The 26,829-nt window shown below is 41.5% G+C and overlaps 1 protein-coding gene across 1 annotated transcript in view; it reads right to left on the reverse strand.

The window, feature by feature from the left end:
- wars2 (tryptophanyl tRNA synthetase 2, mitochondrial) overlaps positions 1-26,829 on the reverse strand; it is a 27,742-nt gene continuing 913 nt past the window's right edge. Inside the window, exons 2-6 of the mRNA XM_028591621.1 lie at positions 12,535-12,795; positions 7,560-7,640; positions 5,828-5,910; positions 4,249-4,367; positions 1-604 (exon numbers count right to left, since the gene is read on the reverse strand). Coding sequence (XP_028447422.1) covers positions 156-604; positions 4,249-4,367; positions 5,828-5,910; positions 7,560-7,640; positions 12,535-12,795 — 993 coding nt within the window. The 3' untranslated portion in view covers positions 1-155. The remainder of the gene's footprint in view (positions 605-4,248; positions 4,368-5,827; positions 5,911-7,559; positions 7,641-12,534; positions 12,796-26,829) is intronic.

The following is a 26,829-nucleotide window of genomic DNA, read 5'->3' on the forward strand; positions in this document are numbered from 1 at the left end:
ACATTGAATGAGAAGGTGTGTCCAAACTTTTGGCCTGTACTGTACATCCTTGAATATCTCAGAGATGTAAACAGTCATTGGAATAAATTCTACATCAGCAGCAGTCAACTGAGCACGGCCTGCAGTATACTGTTGGCGTGGCTGCCAGTTGCCTCTCAGCAGAATCCCACTCGCTGTCGGACCTCTCTGAGGACCGGTGCGGCCAGTTCCTGAGCCCTGCGGTTCCCCCGGGCCAGCACTCCCTCCAGGTGAGCACGGTCCGACTTCAGCCTCTCGATCTCCTCCCTGATGGGCGTCAACCTCTGGATCACAGCCTCCGTGACGAGCTTCTTATAGGCACCGGTGTCCAGCCCTCCGGCCTGGGCCACCGCCTCCTCCGCGCTGATCCTCACCATGGCTGCGTGGATCGTAACCAGGTTGGACACGCCCGGCCGAGTCTCCGGGTCAAAGGTGACCTCGGAGGTGAAGTCGGTGACTGCGCGTCGAAGCTTGAGAGCGATATCATCAGGGGAGTCTGTGATGGTAATCGTCGCCATCGTTTGGGGGTCGGATTTGGACATTTTGGCGGAAGGTTCACGGAGGGACTTGACCTTTCGCGTGGAGCCTAAAGGGAGGAAATCAGATCGCGAAATGAATAGGTAGGATGAGAAAAATTAAATAAAAACAATATATTCACTTCATAATAAGACATCCGGCAGTTTTTCCAGCAGCATTTAACACGCTGCAAAATAATCCCCAACATTAAATGGTTCTATCTATCTGTTATATTTATAAAACTGAGTGAGGGACAAAAGGTGTATTTTTGATTTCAGAAGAATAAAGGCAGTCCAAGACACATTGATGTTAAAGTGTTCATATTATACTTTTTGGCTTTTTCCCATTCCTTTATTGTGTTACAGATCTTTTTTGTGCATGTTATAGGTTTACAAAGTGAAAAAGCCATATACCATCTCCAACAGAAAACTCTGTTGACAAACTGCTCCAAACAGCTCTATTGTAGTCCAGCCTTTACTTCCGTGACAAACGAGCATCACTTTGTAACATGTGTTATAATGCTTGCCTAGCTGCTAGCGTGGCACGCCCTCTAGGCAAAAAAACTAACAAACCACAAAGCATTCACTGCTGAACGCTGTATGATAATAACCGAAGGAAACATAAATGAGCTGGGAGCATTTTGAGCTCGACTCTGAGCTTCTCCTTCTTGTCAACTGAACATCAAGAGAACGCTTAAAAGAGACTTTAGAGAGTAGATCAAACTGAAAATGTTAAAAGAAATGAGAATAATTCAAAAATGAATCACATTTGTTGTCAGTATGTCCATAAATGTTCCGTATATGAACTTATTATTAAATGTAGAATCGTTTCAGTAGTAGTTTATTGCCTCTGTCAAGACATTTCCATGGAAAATAGTTAAGTTTTTGAGTTTTTCTACTGATGGATTTCAGCTGGTATATTTATATTCTTTTATTAAGTTTAGATGTGAACGACCGGCTGGTTTAACAGGTTAAAGGTCCCATGACATGGTGCTCTTTGGATGCTTTTATATAGACCTTAGTGGTCCCCTAATACTGTATCTGAAGTCTCTTTTATATAGACCTTAGTGGTCCCCTAATACTGTATCTGAAGTCTCTTTTATATAGACCTTAGTGGTCCCCTAATACTGTATCTGAAGTCTCTTTTATATAGACCTTAGTGGTCCCCTAATACTGTATCTGAAGTCTCTTTTATATAGGCTTTAGTGGTCCCCTAATACTGTATCTGAAGTCTCCCAAAATTCAGCCTTGGTGCAGAATTACAGCCACTAGCCAGTCCCACAAACAGCTTTCCTTAGTATGTGCCATTTCTGTGTCTGTAGCTATTGAGGAGGAGAGAGGGGGGGGGCAAGGTGGAGGGTGGGGCTGTGGCCTTGACCAACTGCCACTTTGCTCGTTTGAAAGCCATGATGTCTCTCTCTCTCATGGGTGGGCCAAATTCTCTGGGCGGGCAAAGCAGAGAAAGGGGAGGTAACCTTGCTCCTTATGACCTCATAAGGAGAAGATTCCAGATCGGCCCATCTGAGCTTTCATTTTCTCAAAGGCAGAGCAGGATACCCAGGGCTCGGTTTACACCTATCACCATTTCTAGCCACTGGGGGACCATAGGCAGGCTGGGGGAATGCATATTAATTAAAAAGTTAAAAACCTCATAAAGTGAAATTTGAATGCCATGGGACCTTTAAGACATAGACAATGTACAGTATATACTGTAGGTTGCATTCAGGGTTTGAATCTAGTTTATGTCAGCGCGAATGAAATGAATGAGAGAGAGAGAGAGAGAGAGAGAGAGAGAGAGAGAGAGAGAGAGAGAGAGCGAGAAGCAGACGTATCTAGGTGTGAAGTGGTGAGCAGACTGAGAGCCGGAATTTCCTTTCTCATTTATAAACCCCCATTCCTTCTGCCATCTTGCAAGCTCCAACTCTTTTTCTATCCCATACTTGAAGTCCACATCCTTCCACCGCGCCACATCCTGTTTATCACCCGTGAGACGTCATTATCTCAGGCAAATTAAAACATCTCTGGTTTTGTTTCAAAGGGAAGGTGGTGACTGGTAACGCCGCCTTGCCAGAGACAAGAAATGAATTCATTTCTCTCACACACACACACACACACTGAAGTCATCTCGAGGACATCCCCTCAAATCTATTAGCACTCTATTAATCTAATACAAGAGGAAGAAAATATTTCTTTAATCAAAGCTGCATTGCACACATGACTGACTCCATCTTGTGCTTTTATGATACTGATAATCAAGGAGGATGAAACCGGGATGTTAGCCATGTGTGTAAAACTGGAGACCACAGGGTAATCATTTCAAAATAAAACGAATCATGTCATATTGTATCTTAAATCGTTGCTGAATGGCCTATATTTTCCCCTGAATTTCCCTTAAGTGTATGTTGTGTCCGGTCATCAATATTCTTTTTCATTTGACCTTTATTTAACGGGGAAAAAATACCTCTTTTGCAAGGGAGACCTGGCCAAAATGGCAGCATACAAAGTACAAAACAAAAAAAGGAAATCTTATCATGTGAGGTAATGATTGTTAAATGAACTCCGTAAAATAAGTTTGCAAAGGGGTGCGTCTGTGTCTCAAGTGTTAAAGACGCCAACCATGAACTGCCACGTCCCCAGCCGAGGACCTTTGTTGCATGCCATTCCCCATACCCCCGTTTCCTGTCATCTCTCTACTACTATCGCTGTCTTATAAAAGGCATGAAATGCCTCCCAAAAAAGAAATACGTTTGCGAAGATAAAACAGAAGTATAACAGAATTGCTTTAAAAATACACCTTTGAAAAAACACAAAAACATCTGACATTTGTTGCTTTCCTCTTCACTGTATTTTTCTTGTTCCAGTTGTCTGTTGGATAACGGTTGATGACGTTACATCATCATCCAGATGTTTCTGGCAACTAAAAGAAGGTTTGATAGTAGAAATGACTGGTGTCAGTCCCTTCAAATCAAAAAAACGGAGGGACACAGGGACTTCTCTAAAGCAGTTGTTCTGTTCAACCAATCATTTCAGGAAAAAGAATTTATGGAGGGAAAGGCAAAGAGACCAATTCATACACAAACAGGAGCAGAAAATAAAACAGAATGCGACGTTGGCAACAAGATATGTTGTGATGTGCTCTGCAAAAAACTCTCATTAAGATATTTTTGTGTGTGGTTGAATTATTAAAATGTTATTTTCTTAAAATTGCATTTTCCAATGCAAATTGGAAAAAGTATTGCCTGTGTTTGGTTTTAATTCCAGATGTAGATACTCCCTGATATTTATTAAAACAGGTTGTAATATTTGATTGCACTGGCAGATTTTTTTCCCCCACTTATTTTAAGGACGCAATTATGGACAAAAATGCTTAAAAAAAAAAAAAAAGGGTGGCGATCTTATTCAGAAATCACCATAACACTCTCTCCATTGATATGTACAACTCACAGCTACAGCAACAAGCTTTTTTCCTCATGAAACCTGAAATTAGTCGGGCGATATCTCATTCAAATAGCTGCCAATACTGTGATGATTTACCGTAATGCTGTTTAAGAGGTTTTTCACTCTTGCACAAAAAGGAAAACATGAAAACAGCAGAACACATTTTGCACATTAAAATAGAAAAACTACTGAATTCCGGCACCAATTACTGGCTACCAGAGATTTATTTAAGTATCAGCAGCTGCCTGCAGACGTGTGTGTACGAGTGGGTCCTCACTGAGCAGGGCGCTGGGTTCAGGGAACAGGTCTCCGTAGCGGTTGTTGAAGATGCGAGCGAGATCCTGAGCCAGCTCCAAATGCTGGACCTGATCCTCTCCGACGGGGACGTGAGTGGACCTGAGAGATGAACCCAGAACACGTGAGCTTCCTCAACAACTTACAGCACAGGAGTTAAAATACACAGAAAGATGAGAGCGCAAATTAGAGCCACTTGGAGCCTCTGCTGGAGCTTTCTTCAGAATCAGTTTTGCAACTTTGCAACTGTCACCCAGGAGGAAGCAATCAATTTCTTCTTTAATAAAATTCAGAGAGCATTAGAGATGAGTTTTCACTGCTCCTTCTTACACAGGAAATTAGGTTTTGTCTGTTTGATGGTTCAAATACCAAACTGCTGAAGAAGTGTCTAAATTCTTAAAAAAAAAAAAAAAAAGTGACTTAAGTTTAGATTTTCACTGCAGACACACCAAGCTACAACAATCCAACTACCAACTGATCACGTACTCAGCTCGCACAAAAATCTACGGCTCCACTGCAGTAATACAATATATTTTTCCTTTTTTCCCAACCCAGATTTTATTGGAATATAGTTTATATCATAATTTATAATCATGCAAGGCACAACCTCACCAACAGCTTTAGCTTACAGAGACTGGCGGCCCTGCTGCAGCTTTCTACATGAGCAAATTGTTTTGGCATAATAATAATATAAATTCAGAAATATTTTTTTTCCAATTATATCATAATACCCTTAACTTCACTATTTACCAAGTGCAGAGTTACTTATGAAACATCCTTAGCTGCCTCTGGAACTGCTCACTGCTCATTTGTATGAGCATGGTTGCTCCGTGCATCAACAGTTGTGAAAGCTGTAGTAACAAAGTTTATTAGCACTTCTGTGTTATTTGTGTCTCACTAAATCAGTCGCACATGCAGCGCTGTCCATATTCTATCTGTGGACAATGTTGTTACTCTGCACAAAAAACAGCGTAGTGCGTTGTTATAAACCGGCATTGCTAACAATGGCTAACCTGGATAGAGCTAATGAAAACAATGAAAATCCGACTTGTAAATGGAATGCATTCAACTTGGGTGTGATGTCATTCCCAGCTTTGGCTTCCTAGTTCTAAGGTAAATGGAACAGACTATTTCTGCAAGGCAAAGAAAACCCTATAGAAAGCACAGTGTGGGGCCCCTTTTCGAGAGAAGGAACATACAAACTCACTTCTTAATACGTTCGGGTTGAAAATCTATGAGGCTGTATGGCTCTGTTTTACCGGAGTGTGGAAAAGGATTGGAAAATTAAACACCCAACAAACGTTCTTTGTACAGAGAAAAGACGTAACTTTGCAACAATAATGCTCAATTTTGCATTAAGAGATGCAATGGCAATTCAATTTCATTAGGAATCAAATTTCCTGAAAGATCCAACCAATTAAAACAGATTAGTACATTGTTATGAATTATACAATTCTAAGGGTACAGGAAACATTGTTTTTTCCAAATATACACGCCACACCCACACCCACACCCACACCCACACCCCCACACCCACACACACACACAACTTGAGATCTCACTTGTAGAGGAGAATATCGGCAGCCTGCAGGACAGGATACGTGAAGAGACCAACGCTGCCTTCATTCTTTAATTTGCTCTTCATCTGAGTAAAAGAGGAAGGAAAAATCAAAAGCAAGTTGAGATAAAAGATACAAAATTAAGGTAGAAAAAGACAAACTACATACAAGCAGTACTAAAAGCAAACAGGTGGAAAAACTGACTCCCCCCCCAGGATGAGCAATTTTCACTTGTACGACTCATCGATTCTCAGGCAAACGGGGTACGGATGAGTGCACGTGACATTTTCCACCATGTTTGAGATCAACTCATCTGTTGGGTAAACAGAAAGTCTTTTCTATGTAGCAACAGAGACCGAGAACAGGCAGCAGCTGGCTCTCTCGCTCCGTCTCAGCATGTATTAAAACTGCATGTGGCCGGGGGGGAAATAACTGGAACTAGAAGGACACTTTGAGAACGCAGACCTCCGCCAAGGCTATGCCCGATCTCGCAATGTTAACGAGAGTGAAAAATGATTGCATGTACGCCCGTGATTCGGATTCACTCCAAAAGAATGTAATGGGTTCTTCCCTGGCCCATGCTACACCCTTCAATCAAGAAAATCAGGCCGGTAGTTTGTTCCATAATCTTGCTGCCAAACAATAAAATAAACCCACAAACCAAACCGAAAATAAATCCTCCTTGGCGGAGGGTATTATAAGAGTTTTCGAAATAGAGAAACAAAACCATAAAACAGACTATAGGGATGTTCAATTAATGCACGAAATTCAGAGGGAGCGGAAAAGGGAATGATCTTAATTTGTGACTATTAAACTGAAGTTAGGCGAAGATGTGGCAATAATGAAATCAGCATGATTCTAAAACAGTGAGTGAATGAGAGGACGTCCAGCCTTTGAAAGAAGATATAATATCAATAATAATCACCACATACTATAAAAAGGAGCCATCTTCTTCTTCAGATTGTTTGAGAAAAGATTTGCGAAATCTAGGCTGGATTTTGAAAGCTAGTTTCGGTTTACGTGTTCAGCTATGAAAGAAATACTTTTCATCTCCAGTTGATACCGTGAGTCGAAAACCGAGCTGACCGCATCACGTAACAGAATATTAGCGGTGGACTCACTCTGATCTCACATCAGTCAATATAAAAACATTTTTTTGCCATTATTTGTCTTTATAATGGCACTATATATATGATTTGAATATTGGAATACATTTTGTCACATAAGGTTTTTATCTGTCTTCTACTATCGCTGACAATCTGTAAGCGACCAGCACAAACTAGAACTCTATAATCAAAGCAGGGACATCATGAAACTGCTTTGATTTTTGCTAAGGCTCGAGAATGACATGTTTTAACCTTTTTAACCAACATTTAAATGCTTGATAGAGGCTCGTTGAAAGAAGACAAGATCATTTGATACCTATAACGGAGTCATTTTAATCCGTTCAAATATGAAGTCAGTGGGAACTTGTCATGTTGCACCACAGGAGGCACGATTACACGCACATAGTGATGATTACAATTGACCAAAAAACTAACTCTGAAGTGTCACACATTATATGATTATAAATTCAGAAATATTTTTTTCCAATTATATCATAATACCCTTAACTTCACTATTTACCAAGTGCAGAGTTACTTATGAAACATCCTTAGCTGCCTCTGGAACTGCTCACTGCTCATTTGTATGAGCATGCGTGAGTGTCTGCTGCAGGAAATCTTAAGAGTCTAACCTTCCACTGCGGCAGGTGTCGGAGGCGGGGCATGCTGGTCAGACAGCCGAGGATCCAGGAGAGCTCAGCGTGCTCGGACACCTGCAGGGTCCAGAGGAGGGGGGAGGTGGGGGACACATCAAAATGTCACCATCAGGAAATATTTTTTTTTTTTTTTATAGTTGGCTTAAAAACACACACAGACACACATATGTCATTTGTCCTTGATAACAATAACGTAATTTAAGGTCTGGTCCTGTTTTAGTTCTTTTTTATTCTACTTTTACTCTTTTACTTTGTTATGACTACCTGAGCTAAGAGTAATTAACTGACGAGCATCAGCAAATTAATTGACTCGCCAATTATGAACCCAATGTCGGGTGAACGAATCCTTTAAAATCTGGATCCAGGAAGTGATGTCTTTATTACAACTTGAGAATAGAAGATGAAAACAATGCTCAAAACTGTTTGATGCCCATGTAGGAGAACCGAGAAGAACTAACACTCTGACACAAGGAGTGTTTGTTGCTGCTTTAGTTTGTTCAATTGTGGTTTACTTTTTTCTTTCATTCTCTTTGTTGTTGTCTCTTTATTTCTCTCTCTTTTTCATTTTCTAAATATTATAACTGTTGGTCTGTGTTGCACTGGATTAGGGAAAAAATTGTATGTGTTCAAAAATCAATATAGAAAGTCATAATGGAGAAATAATATATGTGTATTCTGTTTGTCTGTGTGCTGTACTTTATTCTGTCCAGTTTTTAAAAATAAATACAAAACTCGTAACCACAGAGAAGCATTCAAGAGATAAAAAGGAGATAAATTTAACAGGCAGATTAAACAAACACAGATGAATGGATGAAACGTCTGTTATAGGACAGAAGTGACTCTATAGCGCTTCCAAGTGGCAGAGAGGAGTACTGCTTCTCCCCATCTGTCCACTCTTTTTACACAGACAGGTGCACCTGGTCACACCTGTGTTTACTGTCAGGAAAGTTAAAACTAAAAATGAGAAATGAATATTCATTTCCTGATATCAACATGTCTCCATTGTCTGTGCTGATATGTTGATTTGTTTGCCATTTGCTCTGGATGTTTAATTAATTATTATTATTATTATATTAATCTATGACAAATTGTATAAAAGAAAAAATAAGAATATTTTTTAAACAACGCTTTTACACTTAAGTATGAATTTGTGTGGGTATCAATGACTTTGACATGAAACAATCCTGGATTTTGAATCAGCTGTGGTCACATTAGGGGTTAGTGGGGTAAGTCACTCCTGCCTATTATTTGGGGAAAGTCAGATATCGGTTAATAAACATCGGTGCAATAAAGTTGGATCCATCCCTAAAGCTCAGACATCATCATCTGCTACTGTTGTTTCACAGATATGTGAATTTGTGTTTTGTTTGGGTTATGGTGATAGATTGGTTTGTTTAATGAGTTTATTGAAAGAAAAAGAAAAAAACAGTTTTGGGGGCACCTGCACAGCTCACCTGGTTGAGCGTGCGCCCCACGTACAAAGACTCAGTCCTTACCGCAGTGGCCGCAGGGTTTGGTTTCCGACCTGCAGCCCTTTGCTACATGTCATTCCCCCTCGCTCTCTCCCATTTCATGTCTCCAGCTGTCCTGGTAATAAATGCCTAAAATGCCCCCAAAAATACTCCTTAAAAAAATATAATAAACTGTTTTACATGCATACCTGCAAACTCAGAAGGGCTGAAAAGGTGATACCCCTCAGCTTGAACCGATACTTTCAAAGATTTAAAAGAAATGTTCTTTTTTTTCTTCTTCACCCAAACAAATGATATTAAAGAACAGCTTGTTTATTGCTAATACCACAGGGTCAAAATTAAATGATTTATTAAAAATGTAATAACAATAACTTATTTCACCAGTAAATTCCTGTTAAACAACAAAAACAACCACTGGATGGGAAAAGGGTATTTTACAATAACTTTGAATGCAGCACGAGGCTGGCGAGGCGAGTTTCAAGTGAATGCAACATCTGTTTTGTTTTTCAGACAACAGCAGCTACAGACTGTCGTTGGAATCCTCTACAGTGACATACAGACAAACTTTTACACCGTTTAGCTGTCATTTAGCATTTTAACCACGTTTACTCCAGTTGCTAGCTAACGGTAGGCTAACATTACCTGCTGCCAAGTGTAGTGTTAACTAGCGTGACATGCGGCGATGCTTCAGTTGCCTCTAACGCCGTTTTGGAGCATCAGAGAGAAGTGCAGGCATTTAAGTGGCACCGAAATGAGGCACTGAAATCCGCGCTGCTATTCAGTCCGGTGGATAATGGTTATGTCTATGGCCGTTAAGGCACCGGAGCCGTATTAGCACCGGGTCTCAGTACCCAACCCTACTCATTAACATTAAACCAGACACCAATGGGTCATGTTTCATTACGTGTTCATTTTCATTTCGCTCATATCTTACAACAAGATACACATTAAAAATCAGATAACAATACTAATGCAGTGGAGGAGATAGCCTTACCAAAATCCTTCACATTGATCTAACATTGTAGGCTAACACAATTCGCTGACAAGCCGACTAGCCGACAACCTTGCTTCCCATTATAACGTTAAACATGTTAACAACGTTAGAGAAAACAATTATATTGTTGGCAGATAACAGCACCTATCTCAAAACTAATGTCAGTGATTGTGATTGGCCAAATGACTCGCGTTACGTATCACCAAAGATGTTTTATTGTGAAGAAGATCGCAGTAGGGTTTTGAAACTCCTATTTATGGGAAATTGTACCCCCCAACATAAAAACTCTTCTGAGCTACATGATTCATGTGGATGACATTTTCCCATTCAAAACGGCGATTTTCGCAGAAAAGCGACTAGTTTGCATGTACATGTGGTCGAATAAATGAATAATAACGTGAAGAAATGAATGAGTGAATGTTAATGTGGTGTAGCTTGGGCATTTGGCAGTGGTAAATTAACTCCAACATATCCACTTTCATGGAGGCTGTCCTGAATGTGAAAAAAGAATGTGTGTGTGTGTGTGTGTGTGTGTGTGTGGAGGGGGGGCAGGAAATATCCTGCAAATTAAAGTTTATGGGCACCGGCTATATTGCCTTTCCCTCTTTCTCTTGTTGCTTGAAAAGCATTCTGGTCAGCGTGACGTCAACAGCAGACAGCAGGGACATAAACCAGGATTTCGGGCGAACATGTAGGGGGCCGGTATTTATTACACACTGCAGACAAACAAGAGATGGGACAGATGTCGATGTCAGCACAGAAAAGGATGGATATGGTTTGAAGTGCAATAAAACTCATGATATTTTAAAGCTTGGGAAGAACAAGGTCTCCATTCATGCTGCACTGCAAGAATGCACTGCAACAAGAGATATGCTAATGTTAGGGATTGTATGGGCATTACCCTGATGGCAATTGATCCTGCAGCCATGGCAACAACTCCTGTGAAGATGGGATTTTAGAGAACAGTAAATCCATCTCGATTCTCCAATAAAACACAAGGATTCTGCTGATTCATTCACTTCATTTTTGATACCACTGACTTCAGCTCGTCACAAGCTCTGTTTGCTGTGTTTTTTTTTTTTTTTCTTCAATGAAGTTGAGTATTGAGTATTTTCTTTGGACAGTCGTCGTATTTTTACATGTGGAGCCGGCGTGTTCAACAGGAGGGACGCCTTGCTGCCAAGTTATGTGGCATGAAGCTAAACGAGAATAAAAATAGGGCTGTGTGTAGTGGAAGGTTTGGGGGAGGCGCCAGAGAAACACAGATGGACTGAACACCTTACACACACACACACACACACACACACACACACACACACACACACACACACACACACACACACACACACACACACACACACACACACACACACACACACACACACACACACACACACACACACACACACACACACACACACACACACACACACACACTTCAACTTCTACTCAACTAGTGATTAAGAAAAGAAAACACACAGTATCATGAGAAAAACAGACCGCTGTTTTTCACTGTGAATTTAAACCTGAAATCTGATGAAGTGCTGCAAATGTTAAGAATGTCATTATTCTTCTCACTTCCTTCATGTGGCCAAATCCAGACTTAATGCTGCTTTAAAGTTGCGTGTGTTTTTATAGCCTCTGTAAATTTTACAGAGCGTAGAGTGGTGATAAGAATCAGGAGCGATCAAATAAGCAGTTGGCATGTCTGCAAGTAAACATTACAGCAGAGTCGACAGCAGGTAAATCAACACTCAAAGATGGCCGACTCACTACACGTCAAACTTAAAAAGAGACTAGAAGCTGCCTTTAAAAGCACATACACAAAAATCAAGTCATAAGCACATAACACTGACATACTTGCACACAGGTCCACTGCAGCATTGGTCATTGAACGTGTGAAATAAATGTGCAGATACAAGCTAAATATGTGTGCACAAGCATGACAAGAGCGCTTGATGTGTGATCACATATGAATAGCTTTTCTTCTCCTGAGAAAGACAAAGGAGCTTACATTCATAACACAGTAATGAGGGCATTGCAAAGCGAGATTATCCAAACTTCCGACTAGGGAAGATAAATGAAAGAGCCCACATGACAATATTTTGGAGGAGAAACTCTGAACTTTTCAGCCAGACATTTTAAAGAAGCAGTTATCAGATGTAACATCAACATGGTGTCTACACAGCATTACGCTCTTAATGTTTACAATCTCTATCATAGCACATATGCAGTAAATGGTAAAAATTGAAATGTACAGTGAATTAAAACATAAATGTAAAAGTATGTTGCTATATTAGACCAATAATCTACTTGATTGGTTCCAGTATAGCAACAGTTTCAAGGAAAACGCAATCTCATGTCAAGCAAAGAAATCCTGTAATGGACCCACTGGAAAATGTGAATTCCAGCTTGAAATGAAACACAGCAGACATCCATCCATCCATCCATCCATCCATCCATCCATCCTCCCTCTCCTGCCTACCTGAGACTGCTGGAAGAGTATTGCCCTCTCTGGGTCGATGCCACAGGCCAGCAGGCTGGCTGCCATGTCCAGGATGTTGCTCCTGAGTTGTGCCGGGTCCTGAGGCTGTGTGATGGAGTGCAGGTCCACTATGCTGTAGAGCACTGAAGGATACTGGTTCTGCAGGGCCACCCAGTTCTCCAGGGCACCCAGGTAGTTGCCCAGGTGGGGCACCCCGGTTGGCTGGATCCCAGAGAATACGCGCCCACATCCCGGAGGCTCCTGGAGAAGAAGGGGAACATGCTCAGGGTTATTTGCACTTTGCAAATTAAATATGTTCGGTCAAGATATTTTCATACGATTACCTTAAAGTGCTCATATTATACTCATTTTCAAGTTCATAATTGTATTTAGAGGTTGTACCAGAATAGGGTCACATGGTTTAATTTCCAAAAAACAGATTTTTGTATTGCACATGGCTGCAGCTCCTCTTTTCACCCTGTGTGTTGAGCGGTCCGTTTTAGCTACCGAGTGAGGCATCTCACTTCTGTTCCATCTTTGTTGGGAGTCGCACATGCGCAGTAGCTAGGTAAGGACTACTAGCCAGTCAGAAGCAGAGTATGAGAGCGTGCCACGCTAGCAGCTAGGCGAGCATTATAACGTGTGTTACAAAGTGACGTCTCTGAAGTAAAGGCTGGACTACAATAGAGCTGTTTGGAGCAGTTTGGGAACTGTTTTCTCTGGAAGATGGTAAGTGCCTTTGGGGTGGACTTTGGGCTTTTTCACTTTGTTAATCTATTACATGCACAAAAAAAGATATATAACACAATAAAGGAATGGGAAAAAGCCAAAAAGCATAATATGAGCACTTTAAACGAACAACCTAATTCAAGATGTTCATAGCCTGTATCTAAGTACCTATGGTATCTGTCTCAAAATGATTAGTTGATTAAAACTGATCACAAGAGAAAAGACACGATAATGAACAGAAGAAAAACTGAAGAGAAACTAGTGTTTGGAGAGAGGGTGAAGGTGAAAAAGTGAGAAAGCCTGCAGAGACTGAATTGTCAGTGTTAAAGTATTGGCAGGTTGGAGGCCAGCAGCGGTCATGCTTGTATTACTGAGATGCTAACTCCATGGCTAGCACCTCTGTTCTCTCCCAAACACATCCAGCACAAAGAATGCATCACCTCACTGGCCAACAATAATATTAACATCCGTCCAGCCAACTTCAAGGCCTCTGTTACCACAACGGGGAAAGACACTGGAAGAGGATGGGGGCGCAGAACCACAGAAATACCATATAACATGCAGCACACCATATCAACAACATTATAACCTTATTTTGCTGGAGCTGGAGCTAGAATAGCAGCAGGCTCTTCACCCCCCTCTGAAAGAAGGAGGGAGATCACTCGTTGTGTTTGTATCCTTGGGCAAACATTGTGTTTCTCTTTCTGCAGAGTCGGGTTGGGCCAGACCACCTCATTTCTTCTGGCATCAGACCACTCCACTGAATCTTGGCTTTCATTTGGCCCTGCTGGAAGAGAGTCTTAACCACTGTTTGTGGCACCGAGCACCACATTATAAAATTACAGGGCAAGCAGAGCAGCACCTGTCATGAGACGTGAAACCGCAATGGCATCCAAAATCCAGGGGATACTTCACCAAAGCAGTTACACAGTAGATTAGGACTTTGACGGAGCAGAAACACGCAAAGACGCAGACTGGGACTTGGTGTTTTTGTTGGGGAGTTAGTAGGACAAAGTGTTTGGTGGCTGGGTGACGCACATTTGCCTGCCCACCATGGAGGCAGGGGTTCAGTTCCCGGCAGAGGTGCAGTGCTGTGGCTTTGGCCGGGTGTGATAAGGTGGTGAGGGATCATGTCCTTGTTGGGGTGGGGAGGTGGAATATGTGGTAGAGATAACCCCCACGTGAAAAAGGGTTAGAATTACACAAGGTTTAAAAACAATCCAAGTTAACAGAGGGTCCAACCAGGGGCGTCGGACTGGGGGGAAAAGGGGACTAAGTACCCCCTGGTCCTCATGTGAGGAGGGCCCAAAAAGATGCTAGAATGAATAGCTGTGGATGCCCATAGAAAATCCTTTCCTACAGGGCCCAGAATTTTGTGCTATGCCCCTGGGTCCTACAACGCCCCTTTATGTATTAAGAACGAAGGGGCTGTGTTGTTGTAGGTGTGTCGCTACAGGTTAATAATAATAATAATGCTAATAAGCACAGCTGAGGCGGATGAGAACACCATTAGTTCTGCAAGTATTTTATCATAAACCAAAGTACATGAAATGTCAGGTGATAATCAAAGTTATTACAAATCATCCTGACGGGGACATGAATGTTTGTACCAAACTTCAAGGCAATCCATCCTAAAGTTATTTGGATTACAACTCAAGGTTTATTTTGTAAGTAATGTAACTAATCAAAGAAAATGACCCACAATTCTGACGAGGTTAAGTTTGTTTCAGCTTGACGCAAGATGCGTTGATGGGTTGTAAACAGCAACAGCTGGATAGAGGAGCCCGTTTTGAAACGCTCCCCCACAAAACCCATGGGATCTCGGTGTTATCACCTCAAATCTGACTGGCAATCATATGTTTCCCGGCTGCACTCTTCAAGGTTATCATAACTAATCATTAAAACCTGAAGCTTTCAGAGGATATCCTCTTCAGTCGCTGCTGAGACATCGCTTATCTTGACAGCGAGCTAAGCTACATCACATTCAATCTGACTGAGGGACAGGCTCAGCACAGACTCTGAGATCAGATAACAGCTGCTCTCTCACCAGCGTGGCCCAGAGTTTCTCCATCTCTCAGGCTTGAGGGATCAAATAACAACTGTTCTGAGGCCAGCGTGGTCCAAAAAGTCTCTATGTATGGCCTGAGGGAGCTGGTTGCTGCCCGGCAAGAGAGAGGCAGGAAGGAACTGGGTGCTTATGTCATTACCGACGGGGTAATTGCACTGGAGTGCCATTGATGCTGAGAGCCTCTTAAGAGGTGTCAGGATTGATTTGGGTGCGGACGGGGCCCAGAGTCTGGCTCATGTGTGTTCTCACCTCGAGCTGACACGCCAAACGCATGTTCCCCCTCTGCTACGGCCCCCAGGGGAGGCCATTAGCCATGCAGACATGGTAATGGTGTCATTTGAGCCAATCGAGTGTCAAATGAGAGTCAACGCAATGGCTAACTAGCCACTGGGCAATCGCGCCATCACGCATAACGCTACTTCGACAGACACCTCCGTGTTACTGTTGGTCAGAGGAAAGTGTCTTTAAACATGTGCCTCTATAGTCGTTGGAAGCTAAAGTAGGTTACATAAGGAAGTAAATCAACTACCGCATGATGACAGAAGAGACAGCAAATGTTGTAGAGCAATTAATGTTTGTCATGAATACTGCACTGCAAAGCCAGGAGTAATAAAATATTATCATCTTGCATACTTTGGCCACGGGCCATATTAAACCTGTGCAAGTGAATTCATTTCAACATGCAGATACTTGAGTGTTTTACTTCGTATGTTGGAGGTTTGGCTTCAAGCAGAATAATTTGTAACTAGATTTAAACATCTTGAGGAGGTCCTGAAATAGAGCTGGGCAATATATCGATATTATATCGATATCGTGATATGAGACTAGATACCGTCTTAGATTTTGATGACATAAGTGTTGTCAACACTACAATATCGTTGCGGTATCGATATCGAGGTATTTGGTGAAAAATATCGTGATATTTGATTTTCTCCATATCGCCCAGCCCCATCCTGAAACCATCACAAAATAAGAGCTTAAAATTTGGCATGCAAAAAAGAACACTTGAAATGAATAGCAGTTTTATTTATTATATATTTGTATTGTTCTCTTTTGTTTTGTCTGTTCTGAACAAAATGTTCAACTAACTGCATTGTGTTTAAAATGGCATATGAACAAAGTTGAGTTGAGGGCAGAGAACTGTTGGCATTGTTCTCTGTGGGTTAAAGTATTCCAAGCATGTTGCTCTTTTGGCCACACCCCTCTCAGTGATGTGCCAGAGCATGTGTTTTGCCTTTGACAGCTGATGATGAACACCTGTAGAGGTGCAACACACTTGAACTTGTCGGTCAAGTACAGAAGCAGTTTTCCATCCCGTTACTCCATCTTGAATTAATCTTAATACAAAAAGAATAAGAGTCTATAGCCTTGCTAGCACATCTGTGAGGCTGTACTTAGGCACGATGGGGCCTTTAGCTACATGCTAACATTTGGATGCAAATTAAAATGTTGACTAGATGATGACTCTAGATGAAAAGTTTACCAACGTTGTTACAGTTCATCCTGAGGGGGACATGAATGACTGTACCAAATTCCATGGCAATCCAATCCAATAGTAACCCGTGGTTACAAAGTCGTTATAAAGTCGATCCACAAATGTTAACCTCCCAGTGTTACCAGAGGAAACATCAGGGGTTGAACAAAAGTCATCAGGATTCATCATCTGTGAAACATGGACATCTGTACAAACTGTCACGACAGCCCATCCAATAGTAGTAAGTAAATTTCAGTCTGGAACAAACTGGTGGACCAACCAGCTGACAGAATGGTATTGCCATCCCTAGAGCCAGGCGGATAGAAAAAGTAAAAAAGTTTTTGAGGCAAAAAGGTTTTGCAACAGCAGGTAGGACTCAATCCGCAGCGGCAAACAAAATACTTTCCCTTTTATTGGACAAAATGTCAGTGAAATAAAAGAGTAAAGCCCTGGTAAGCAGCTATATCTGCCTTCCCCTATTGTCTTCTTCACTTTTCTCTCTATCTCTTTTAATGACACATAGTTGTGGGAAATGCTGGTTGTTCTTTCGTCATATTTAACTCTGACAGGCACAACGCTGTTGTATTTCATCGTCGCAAAGGTGACGAAAGCTTTCTTTATCCACGTCTGCCATATGCTAAATGCATTACGCACCATGTGTGCGTGACATTAACGCCAACAGCTAGAAGGTTACATACACTAAAAGGCCATGTTTTCACACTTGCAGCACCATTCCGGGAATATGAGTTCATTTGTCTGTGCGTGTACGTGTGTGGTAATCTCCATAGGGACAGAGGTCGTTTGCAAACATAGACGTATGTCCGCACGTGTTGTAGTCTTTTGCCTACATCAACATCAGTTAAGCTGTGAAGGTGTCTGTCCGTGTGAATTTGACAGCTCACATCAAAGATCAACTCTGGTGGAAAGAAAAAAAGCCAATCAAACGAGCAGTAACATCACCAGATTCTTCACACAAGCTGCATTGTTAAAACGGAAAACAATATTCAACGGGTTCACTTAATTTAAGAACAAATCTTCTTTTGGCGTTAACACTGACTTTACAACAAATCCAGAGGAAATCTAGTTCCAGGATTCCATGAAAACAACATTTCCCTTTTCTCTCCAAAGTCTTCCAGAGACCTGGAACCACTTCATTGTGGGAACTGAATGAAAAATGTTGGATTTATCATTTTAGTAAGCGCAAGCTCCTTACAAAACAATGTATAACAATGACATAAATGACTGGGACCACATGCATAAAACGTAGAGTTTGGACTTGAATCATACAAATTCTTTTTGCCAGATTTATAAAGCTGTGCATTGAGACGGTTTTCAACTCCCACAGCTAAACTGGGCAGATATTTCACTTATCTTGTAAGCTGAATTAACTCGCACTGTGTTTTAGTCAGATAGCCTAAATAACTAACACTGCATATTAGATTCATCATATTTTTCCATTTCCAACTGACAATATCACACTTTGTTTGCCCAAGAAACCTGTGCGTACACTAGGGGTTGCACAGACTAGTTTCGAGCTTGACGTTGACTAGTCGCTGATCACATGGTTTTGTCACCAACAACATAGACCTGAAAAATAGTCATGCAACCCCTAGTGTAGGACTACACATGGTCTCAAGTATCCACAAGGTGCACACATTCTAACTGCATGCTCTTCTTTTATACATTATGTCCTGCAGGGTTTTAGTCAAACAAACCTTTTATATATACAGTATATATCTGGCCCCTAAACTGTAACTCATGTCCTGTCTGAATATCATGCTCAAATGCTGTTGTTTTTCTTTGTTTCCTCCATTTAGTAGTTGATTTTTGTTTCTGCTTATTGGAGCCCAATCTTTAAGTTGGTGTCACTATAAGAAATGGTTGCATTTAATGTATTGCTAAAGCATGCTATGTTAGAGAAAAATGTTAAAAACAGACCTGAGATATACACATTTTACTACTACTGTACACCATAGTATTATATTGTATTCCTATATTATAACTGCTGCACTATTTTATCTTAGAATCTAATTTAACTTATGTGATTTTATTTTTTATACATAATTGTATGCACATTGTTGGAGGGAGCCTGTGAACTAAGAATTTCATTGCCAACGACTGCTTCACTGTAATGGTTGTGCATATGACAATGAAGAACTTGAACTTAGGATTCACCATTAATATTGTTGAGCACTTGCAGCTTCCAGCATGTCCAGGACTACAGTCTCGCTACGCTCAATGTTATTAATCACAGCCTCGGATTTGGTCGAGCTAGAACTTGCAAAACAGTGGATTTCTCTTCTCAGATCTGTTCTGGGCTGCTTTTCATGGCTCATACATCATATCAGAGCCTGGGAGTCCTGGAGTGGCCCACTGACATCTCTCTCACCAAAGGGCTGATGAGCGGGGCCGACAGCCACCACCATTTTACCGCGCCAATTTCAACACATCTCAAAAACCCCCTCTGGGGGCATTGCTGCTTGCCCCGCTGTGAGTTACCATCAGCTCTTTGTGGGCCGGGGAAGCGCTCCAGAAACGGCCGTGGCTGCACCAAGATGGGACGAAAGATGGAGGATTTTCACGGCTCTCCCGCTGGGCGTCCGACACACAGGATCCAGTGTTCTTCTTCTGTCCTGGGCGCCCCAAGCACCCCATTAAAACACCAGCACCATGCTGAAATGCACCTCGACACACCTCCGCTGTATCTTTCTTCATCTCTGTCTTTCTGTCACTTTGGGACCTGTTAACGCTGGCGACCAACAGAGCTGCACTTCAGTGAGGTATCAAATAGGAAATGGGGTTTAGTGTATTACCCCCCTTTATCCCTTAAAGCATATGTGTCTGAGTGTGTGTGTGTGTTTAGCCAAAGGGGGTACACACCACAGTTTGAAACAAAGTGCATATGACCACAGAGAAAACATGCACACGCACTGTATATAAAACACAGAGGCAACAAAATGAAGAAAACATGGAGTGGTGGATAAAGCAGGAGAAGGAAAAAAGAAGTGATGGAGGAGGCAATGTGAAAAATAAATAAGAATAAAAGTGTGACTATAGCCCAGTCAAGACTTTTTTTTTTCTTCTTTTTTCCTCCTAGTGAGTGTGTTGGAAGGGAAGCAGAGGGGAAGGCCCATAAGGAGCGTTTGATTAAATCTGCGGTTGACGTGTGGGACAGGTGAGATTGATGAGGTTCCTCTGAGTTTCACACTGTGCGGAGAGCGGGGGTACAGGAACAGAATGCTGCAGTGTGGCGGGCCAGGGCTCGGGGCCCGCTCGCGCCGTGGGGTCCCTCGGCTGATTAATGGGACTGGAGGCCCTTCAAAAACAGCACTTCCCGCAGACAGGGCCCGACGGTGCTCCAAAAATAACCAGGCAGGGGAGGCAGCCCCAGCCTCCAGCCCTAACAGGCTGCAGCTTCTGAAGGAACCAGACTTCAATACGGCCGGGGGGGAGATAACCAAGAGGGGCAGTGCCCACTCAAGACAGGAAGCTTTAATGACTCTTCTAGTTTATGGGAAGTGACAAACAGCGACAACTGATATTGTATTAACTACGGTGTCATATTACATGCTGATGCACATGCAACAAGGGTACAAGACGTTAAACTCAAAATACTACAAACTTTACACAATGTGACACTAAAGGACCATAATAAAACATCTTACTAAAACGGATTTACTTTAAGGACTGTTGTCTATGTTTTTTTGACAATCACAAGGTGAACACTAAAATGAAAGCGTAGACTTTAACAAGTAAACTACGAGAAATGTGATGTATCTGGCTGGACCGCATGATGCTGCATTTAGTTGTGAGCAAGATCACATTTTTTGCAGATGACCATGTGTTTTCTTTGTCCAATCCTTGTATGCTGGGTACGCTGGGACCCAGCTTTGCCAACAAAGTCTGCAAAAAAGTTAAAAATCAGGCCTGATAAACAGCTGTATTATTTACAGCAGTTGTATTACCTTTCTCCCAAAAGAACTAATCAGTTAATAAAACAAGTATCACTGACTGAAACTGTATTGTACATTCAACCAGAGCAGTTTGCCTGAAATATGCTCATGATCACATGTAAAGCAGCTGTGTGCAGCTGGAAAAGCCAAGCTTAATTCATAGGTTACTTTTTTTCACCGTTGGATAAACACATTCATGTCAGAGCTACTTGTTTCCTTCCAAATCGTTTCATTAAACCACTTCCTCCTTCTTCTGTGTTGACAATGGACATGTTTAATTTTATTTCGCTTGCAGAAAACAAATGACTGACAGGAGAGCTAATAATACCCCCCCAAAAAAAACACATAAAACTCACAACGCAGCAAAAAATAAAACGGCACACACTTCATAAATGTATCAATATGTAATTATGGTAACACTCGTGGCAAAGCTCCACCGGCAGCTCCTCTCTGAAGAGTCCAGTCATTTCCTCCTGCAAAGGCAGCGTCGGTTGACTTGAGAGCAGCTCAAAGGCTCGACACCAGATACGTGGTACGTTTTAATTAAAGGTGTCAGACGCACAGCAAAAAATGCGCTGGATCAGGCGGGGACTAGAACACAGGAAAACTAGTAAGATTCCCCAGTCACCACTGTGGGCGTACAGCTACAGACTGGTTCTGTAATTCAACTTAGCTAGATATTAATTTAAAAAAAGGAATATGTTGACATATGGGATAGTTTTAAGAAATGGGTAACGTGCAGAGCGTCTGAGTGAGCACCCTGACTGGAGAATGACTACGACAGACCTAATTTCACAGAGGAGACTGCTGAGAATTAGTGGCCTTTTCTGACAGTTGAAAATAAATAGGGCAGTTAATGAACATCCTCAAAGGGGAGGCCATGTTTCCTCGCTCTCGCCGGCCTCTCCCATGTGGCGCGGGAGCAGCTCTAATGGTTTTAGCCGACACCCGAGTAAGTGAATTTGGAGCCGAGGAGAACAGGGAGGCAAATTAGAAGTCACTTCCTCTTTCCTAGAGCCCCGGGCTGACCTGACCGATATCAGTCAATAACTGGACCACAGGCGAGGGCCGACTGGATGGGGAGCCCTATACTTCCAGCTGACGCGAGGCTGGAGGTTAGTGTGAGGCGGTAGGGTTGTAGAGAGTACACACCTTTCAATTCTAAGCAAACAACACAACAGCTAAACTTAGGTTGAATTAATTTATGCAGTGCCTCAAACACTAAGAAATGAGTAGTTAATCAAATGTTTGGTCAAGAAGCCAAATATTTGCTTGTTTTTCAAGGATTTCTTTGTTCGCTTCTCTGCAAGCTTCGTCAGTTTAGACTTTTTGAGGAAAGATTTCAGTAGAGCAACAAAATAGAAATACATCTCTTGCGATTGCAGAGAAACAGACATCTATTCATTTGTCCATACTATGTCCAACTTCAGTTAATTTAAGACGACAAACATTCAAAACCACTTCAGGCCCTGATTAGAGTTAACTGAATTTAGAAAAACATGACTTTCCAATGATTTGTAATACATCAAGAGGTCACACATACATACATACATACATACATACATACATACATACATACATACATACATACATACATACATACATACATACATACATACATATAAAAGGAATATGTTAAGTTTTTTAGCAGCTTATAAATTAGGTATTTGGAGACATTGCTTTTGGCTCAGGTAGCTTGCTATGGGTATTATTTTAGGCACTTCATAAACTTAAATGAGTAACCCAGCCAATAAGCATTGCTCTTCCCTGCCTTGGTCTGAAAAAAATACATGCATTTTAATCTGCTGTGAAAACAAGGTTGTGTCCTCCAGAACACACTAACAATACTGTCAAATTACTGCAGGTTTTCTCACACAGACACATTTTAACTGCAAGTGACGAGATTTAAAGAAGCAAACACACACAGCTGTCTCACAAACATTTCTCTCAAAATTCAAAGCATCTGACGAAGGTTGCACTTCATCTTTGTGTCAGTCTGTTGAGGTTCAGTGACTTTTTAAACACATTTTCCAGTGCAGAAAAACCTCCAAAAAAGCGTCTTGTTTGACGCACATCACACCTCAGGGCATTGTGAGCGCGCTGGTGTTTTGCACTCAGCAGTCCACATTTGGAGAAAATTGAAACAAACGAAAACCAACACTTCATTTCTGATGTTATTGCTGGTAATGAAGCACTGCTGTGATGCTTTTCGAGTCCCCGCTACTTCCACCCCCTTCCTCCCCTCTCGTCGCACACCTCTCCGGCCTCTCCGGAGACTCTGCCTTAACAAAATACAGACGGGACAGCGGTGAACGTGCATACTGTATTACAGCTCATACATCAACCAGTAACAGGGCTTTCAGTAGATGGTTAAGCTTTTTAACTGCACCGTAATGCAAGAACAGCTCAATAATTAGCATCACTGTTGTACTGAAAACACACTGGTTATTCTTACACATACCAGGGGACTCGTTGTTTGCCTTAACACCCCATTTGCTTCTCGTAGGCAGCCTTGCAATGATAGGAAACTCTAAGCTGAGTTATAGGCCTGTTTAAAAAAGTAAAAAAAGGTACAGTCAAGGAGTGCTACTGAGGATATGATGTCACATGTCTAGGAAAGGCAACTGCACCGTATAAACTCAGGATGGACAAGGAAAAAAGTTCTAGTCACAAATGAAAGCTGCTACAGTCAAGAATGAACCATTAATGATGTGATGTGTCATTCAGAGCTGAGAAGGAAAGGCCCAAAACAGAATAATCCCAAAAAAAAGGGTGATTTAAATTTACGCAGGAACCATAAAGCCATTTAAAAAAAAAAAAAAATCCTTGATAACAAATAACACAATTACGTGGTTTTGTAAAACCTCAGCCAAAATGAATCAATGAATCATACATCACATTTAATTTGTGAGATAACATAATTTTGACGACATTTTGCTTCAACTTGTTTAGTTCAATTACTTCATCTTACAATTTTGTCCATTTCCCAGAATGCCCTGCCCCTAGGGATTGGGGAGTAACCATGTTTGCTTTCATCTGTACTCTAGGAAGGAAAAAAAAAAAAAACATTCACTCTTTGATTCTGAGCAACTGACACTGAAGCTGACAGATACTGTTTAAAGTCTCTGAAAACACGTTGTGCTTTCCAACTAAATGCAGCTGCTTTAAATACCAAAACGTCCTGCTACAATTCAGCCAGTGTTCTCTACATATGTAACAGCCACAGTTTGAAGAGACTGTTACACGTAAACTGTTTAAATCCTACATTTTTCCAAGAAGTGCTGCACTTTGGTCCCCTGTCTTGCAGTAATGAAAAATTAAATTTTGCACTGAGCTGCTGCTGCTGTTTGACTCTACAGAATAAAAAGCACAACAGGTGAATAGTGCTCACGTCCAACCCCAGCTGGGTACAGGTGCACGACGAAAACTAGCTAGAAAAGGAAAAGGAGAGGCTGTCAGCACACTGAAACCTCCAAGCTCTAAGTCTTTAATAGTGCAGAGTTTTAACTTGCAAGGTCTTCCTCTCGGACTCCACAGAATGGCCATAACCATAACACACTTATTAGGTTTTCTGGTTACAAAACTGACCAGAAATTACTAAACTCATCAGCAGAAGTTAGCAAATCACGGATGGACTTTTTGTCAGCCAGTTGTGATTGGTAATCACTCAATGCACCACTATTGACAACTGCAAGTCCAGTCACACAAAATAACCTGATATTCCTGCATTCAGGATTATGCAAACACCATAAACATAAGTGCAAATAAACAGGCATTATTTTAAATGTTTTGATACTGGTGCCAATGGGAGTGTTGGTAATGATACCAAACAATACTTTTATAATATTTTAGTTTGAGGAATGTAAAATAATGCTACCAAATATGCCAAACTTCCTAGTGCATTAGTCAGCCATTATCTGATCAAAGAAAAAAAATAAACAAGACAAAGGAACATTGCCAAATTTGACACTTGATAGCTTTCACTAAGTGATGGCATGGGTGCACATTTTAATAGTGGTGTTTTTGTCAATGGAGTCTGGTGGCTTTGACAAGAGCATAAATAAAGGCTTCAGTTCCCCCCGCGTAAACTTAAACAGGGCTGTGCAATGGCAAGGTAAAGTTCCAATCAATTTCATTGTATTGATAGTGTCAAATCATAACAGCGGTTATCTCAGGAAACCAAAAAAGTAGGTCTAGACGATACTATAATTAACACAGACCCAACAAGCAAGCATTTGGTGCAAAAAGCCATGAAAATATTCTATAGCGTATATACTGATTTTTTTAGGTGGCTAAAACGTTCAGCTGCTGCACTCGTCCACAGCAGTATATTGCTTAGCTTCCATGACTGTCCTGTCTCCTGACTCCTGTCTGCTTCTCCAAACTGGGGGTGTACCGCCCGCCATCTACTGTATTTTGGTGATGACAAATGACTTGAAGAACGACACCTACTGTCGATTGGAAATAAGTTTACAACCTTTAAAAAGTTAGTGAGAGTGCTTTTTTGATGCTTAGAAGAGTCTAGGTTAGATTTGCTATCGGCTGTCTTGCGAGTAAATAGCAGAAAAAAAACGTTTGGAGAAACACAACCCCACCTCGCGCTATGTTTTGTGGAGGTGTGAGAATCCCGTAAACAGAGACATCACTGCCTCTATCGCTTCTATAAGAAAGTTTTAAAACACAAGCCCTAAACTGGCCGGGAGTTTGGGGAACAGCTGACTGTTTGACCAAACAACAAAGCACTGTCGATATCTCTCGCACGTCTCTTTTCTTTCTCTCTTTCTCCGTGAAATGCAGCTGCCTTCAGGTACAGTAGGAAACATTGTGTTCTATAAACGATCTGACGAAAAACTGTTACTGTGAAATATAAAGTGTACTTGTGCTACATTGGGGATTAAAGAATACAACAGGACGTCGCGGTGATTGCGTTATTTTTTTTTTTTTTTATCTGAACGTAGCTTTATGTAGGGACCTAGTAGGCTACAGAGCTCATTTAAGATGATACTCTGACGTCCCGTTTCCCTGAAGTCAGCGCGGAGCTGCGCCAAACTAAGCTGACAGAAGCACAGAAGAGAAGAAGAGTTATGATACCGGTCTTGTCCAGTCGCAGTGCTGTAAACTGGCAGGTTTTAATGTTACAGACCACTGATTTTTTAGTAGTTTAAGTGTTAACATGTATTGTTATTGTGAATCTTTGGTTTAAACTAGCTTTCAAACAAACGCCCCCCATGGGCACCTCAACGCCCCCCCTTTCCAAAATATTGCTTCCAACGCCCCCCCATCATCCAGAAGATGATGGGGGGCGTTGAGAAACACTGCTATAGTGCATAGTTTCTGTCTTTGTAATTCTAAGTAATGACAACAAAACTGTTGGCGCCGTCCACATGATACAAGCCTTCCGTGATTGCGTACAGCCCACACCCACCCCCACACCTCCACGCAGTTGCTAGTAGCAAAGGAGGACACGGAGGATTAAAAAAACATGATGGACTCTTTAGAAGAGCTCATTATCTTCAATCAAGTTTCTGGGTGGGAAAGTCACCGGACACCACAATCTTCTGAACATAGCCATACTGAGAAATACAGAGAGAGTTGTGTGGAGCTGGTAGTCTTAATTAGCTTTGTAGCAACGGCTTGAATTTAACGGACGTTCATTAATATCAAAAAGTTACGCACTGAAGCTCTAATGTACACCAGTATGTTGCATTTTACTGCTGTAGATGTTTATGGTTGTGTTTGTAGCGTCGCTGTCCTGTGAGAACCACGTATCTCTAATGAACCTGTCATGTTGTCAGGAAAAACAGCCCTGTTTTCAGCTTTGTGACGATGCATTTTCCAGCTGATCCAAGAGGCTTTTAAAAAACTTTATTTAACTTAAGAAGCAGGAGAATTTTCTCAACACATAAAAGGAACACTTCATCCTTCAGTGTATCGCAAACGTTCACGATCAACACATCTGGAGATACATGGTTTTTACTGGACAGGAAGGGGATGAAAAACTAATTAACTAAAGCTGAGACAAATGTAGTGGAGTAAAAAAGACATTTCCCGGCTCTGAGATGTTACATAAA

This window comes from Perca flavescens, chromosome 11, assembly GCF_004354835.1.
Source record: "Perca flavescens isolate YP-PL-M2 chromosome 11, PFLA_1.0, whole genome shotgun sequence".
NCBI lineage: Eukaryota > Metazoa > Chordata > Actinopteri > Perciformes > Percidae > Perca > Perca flavescens.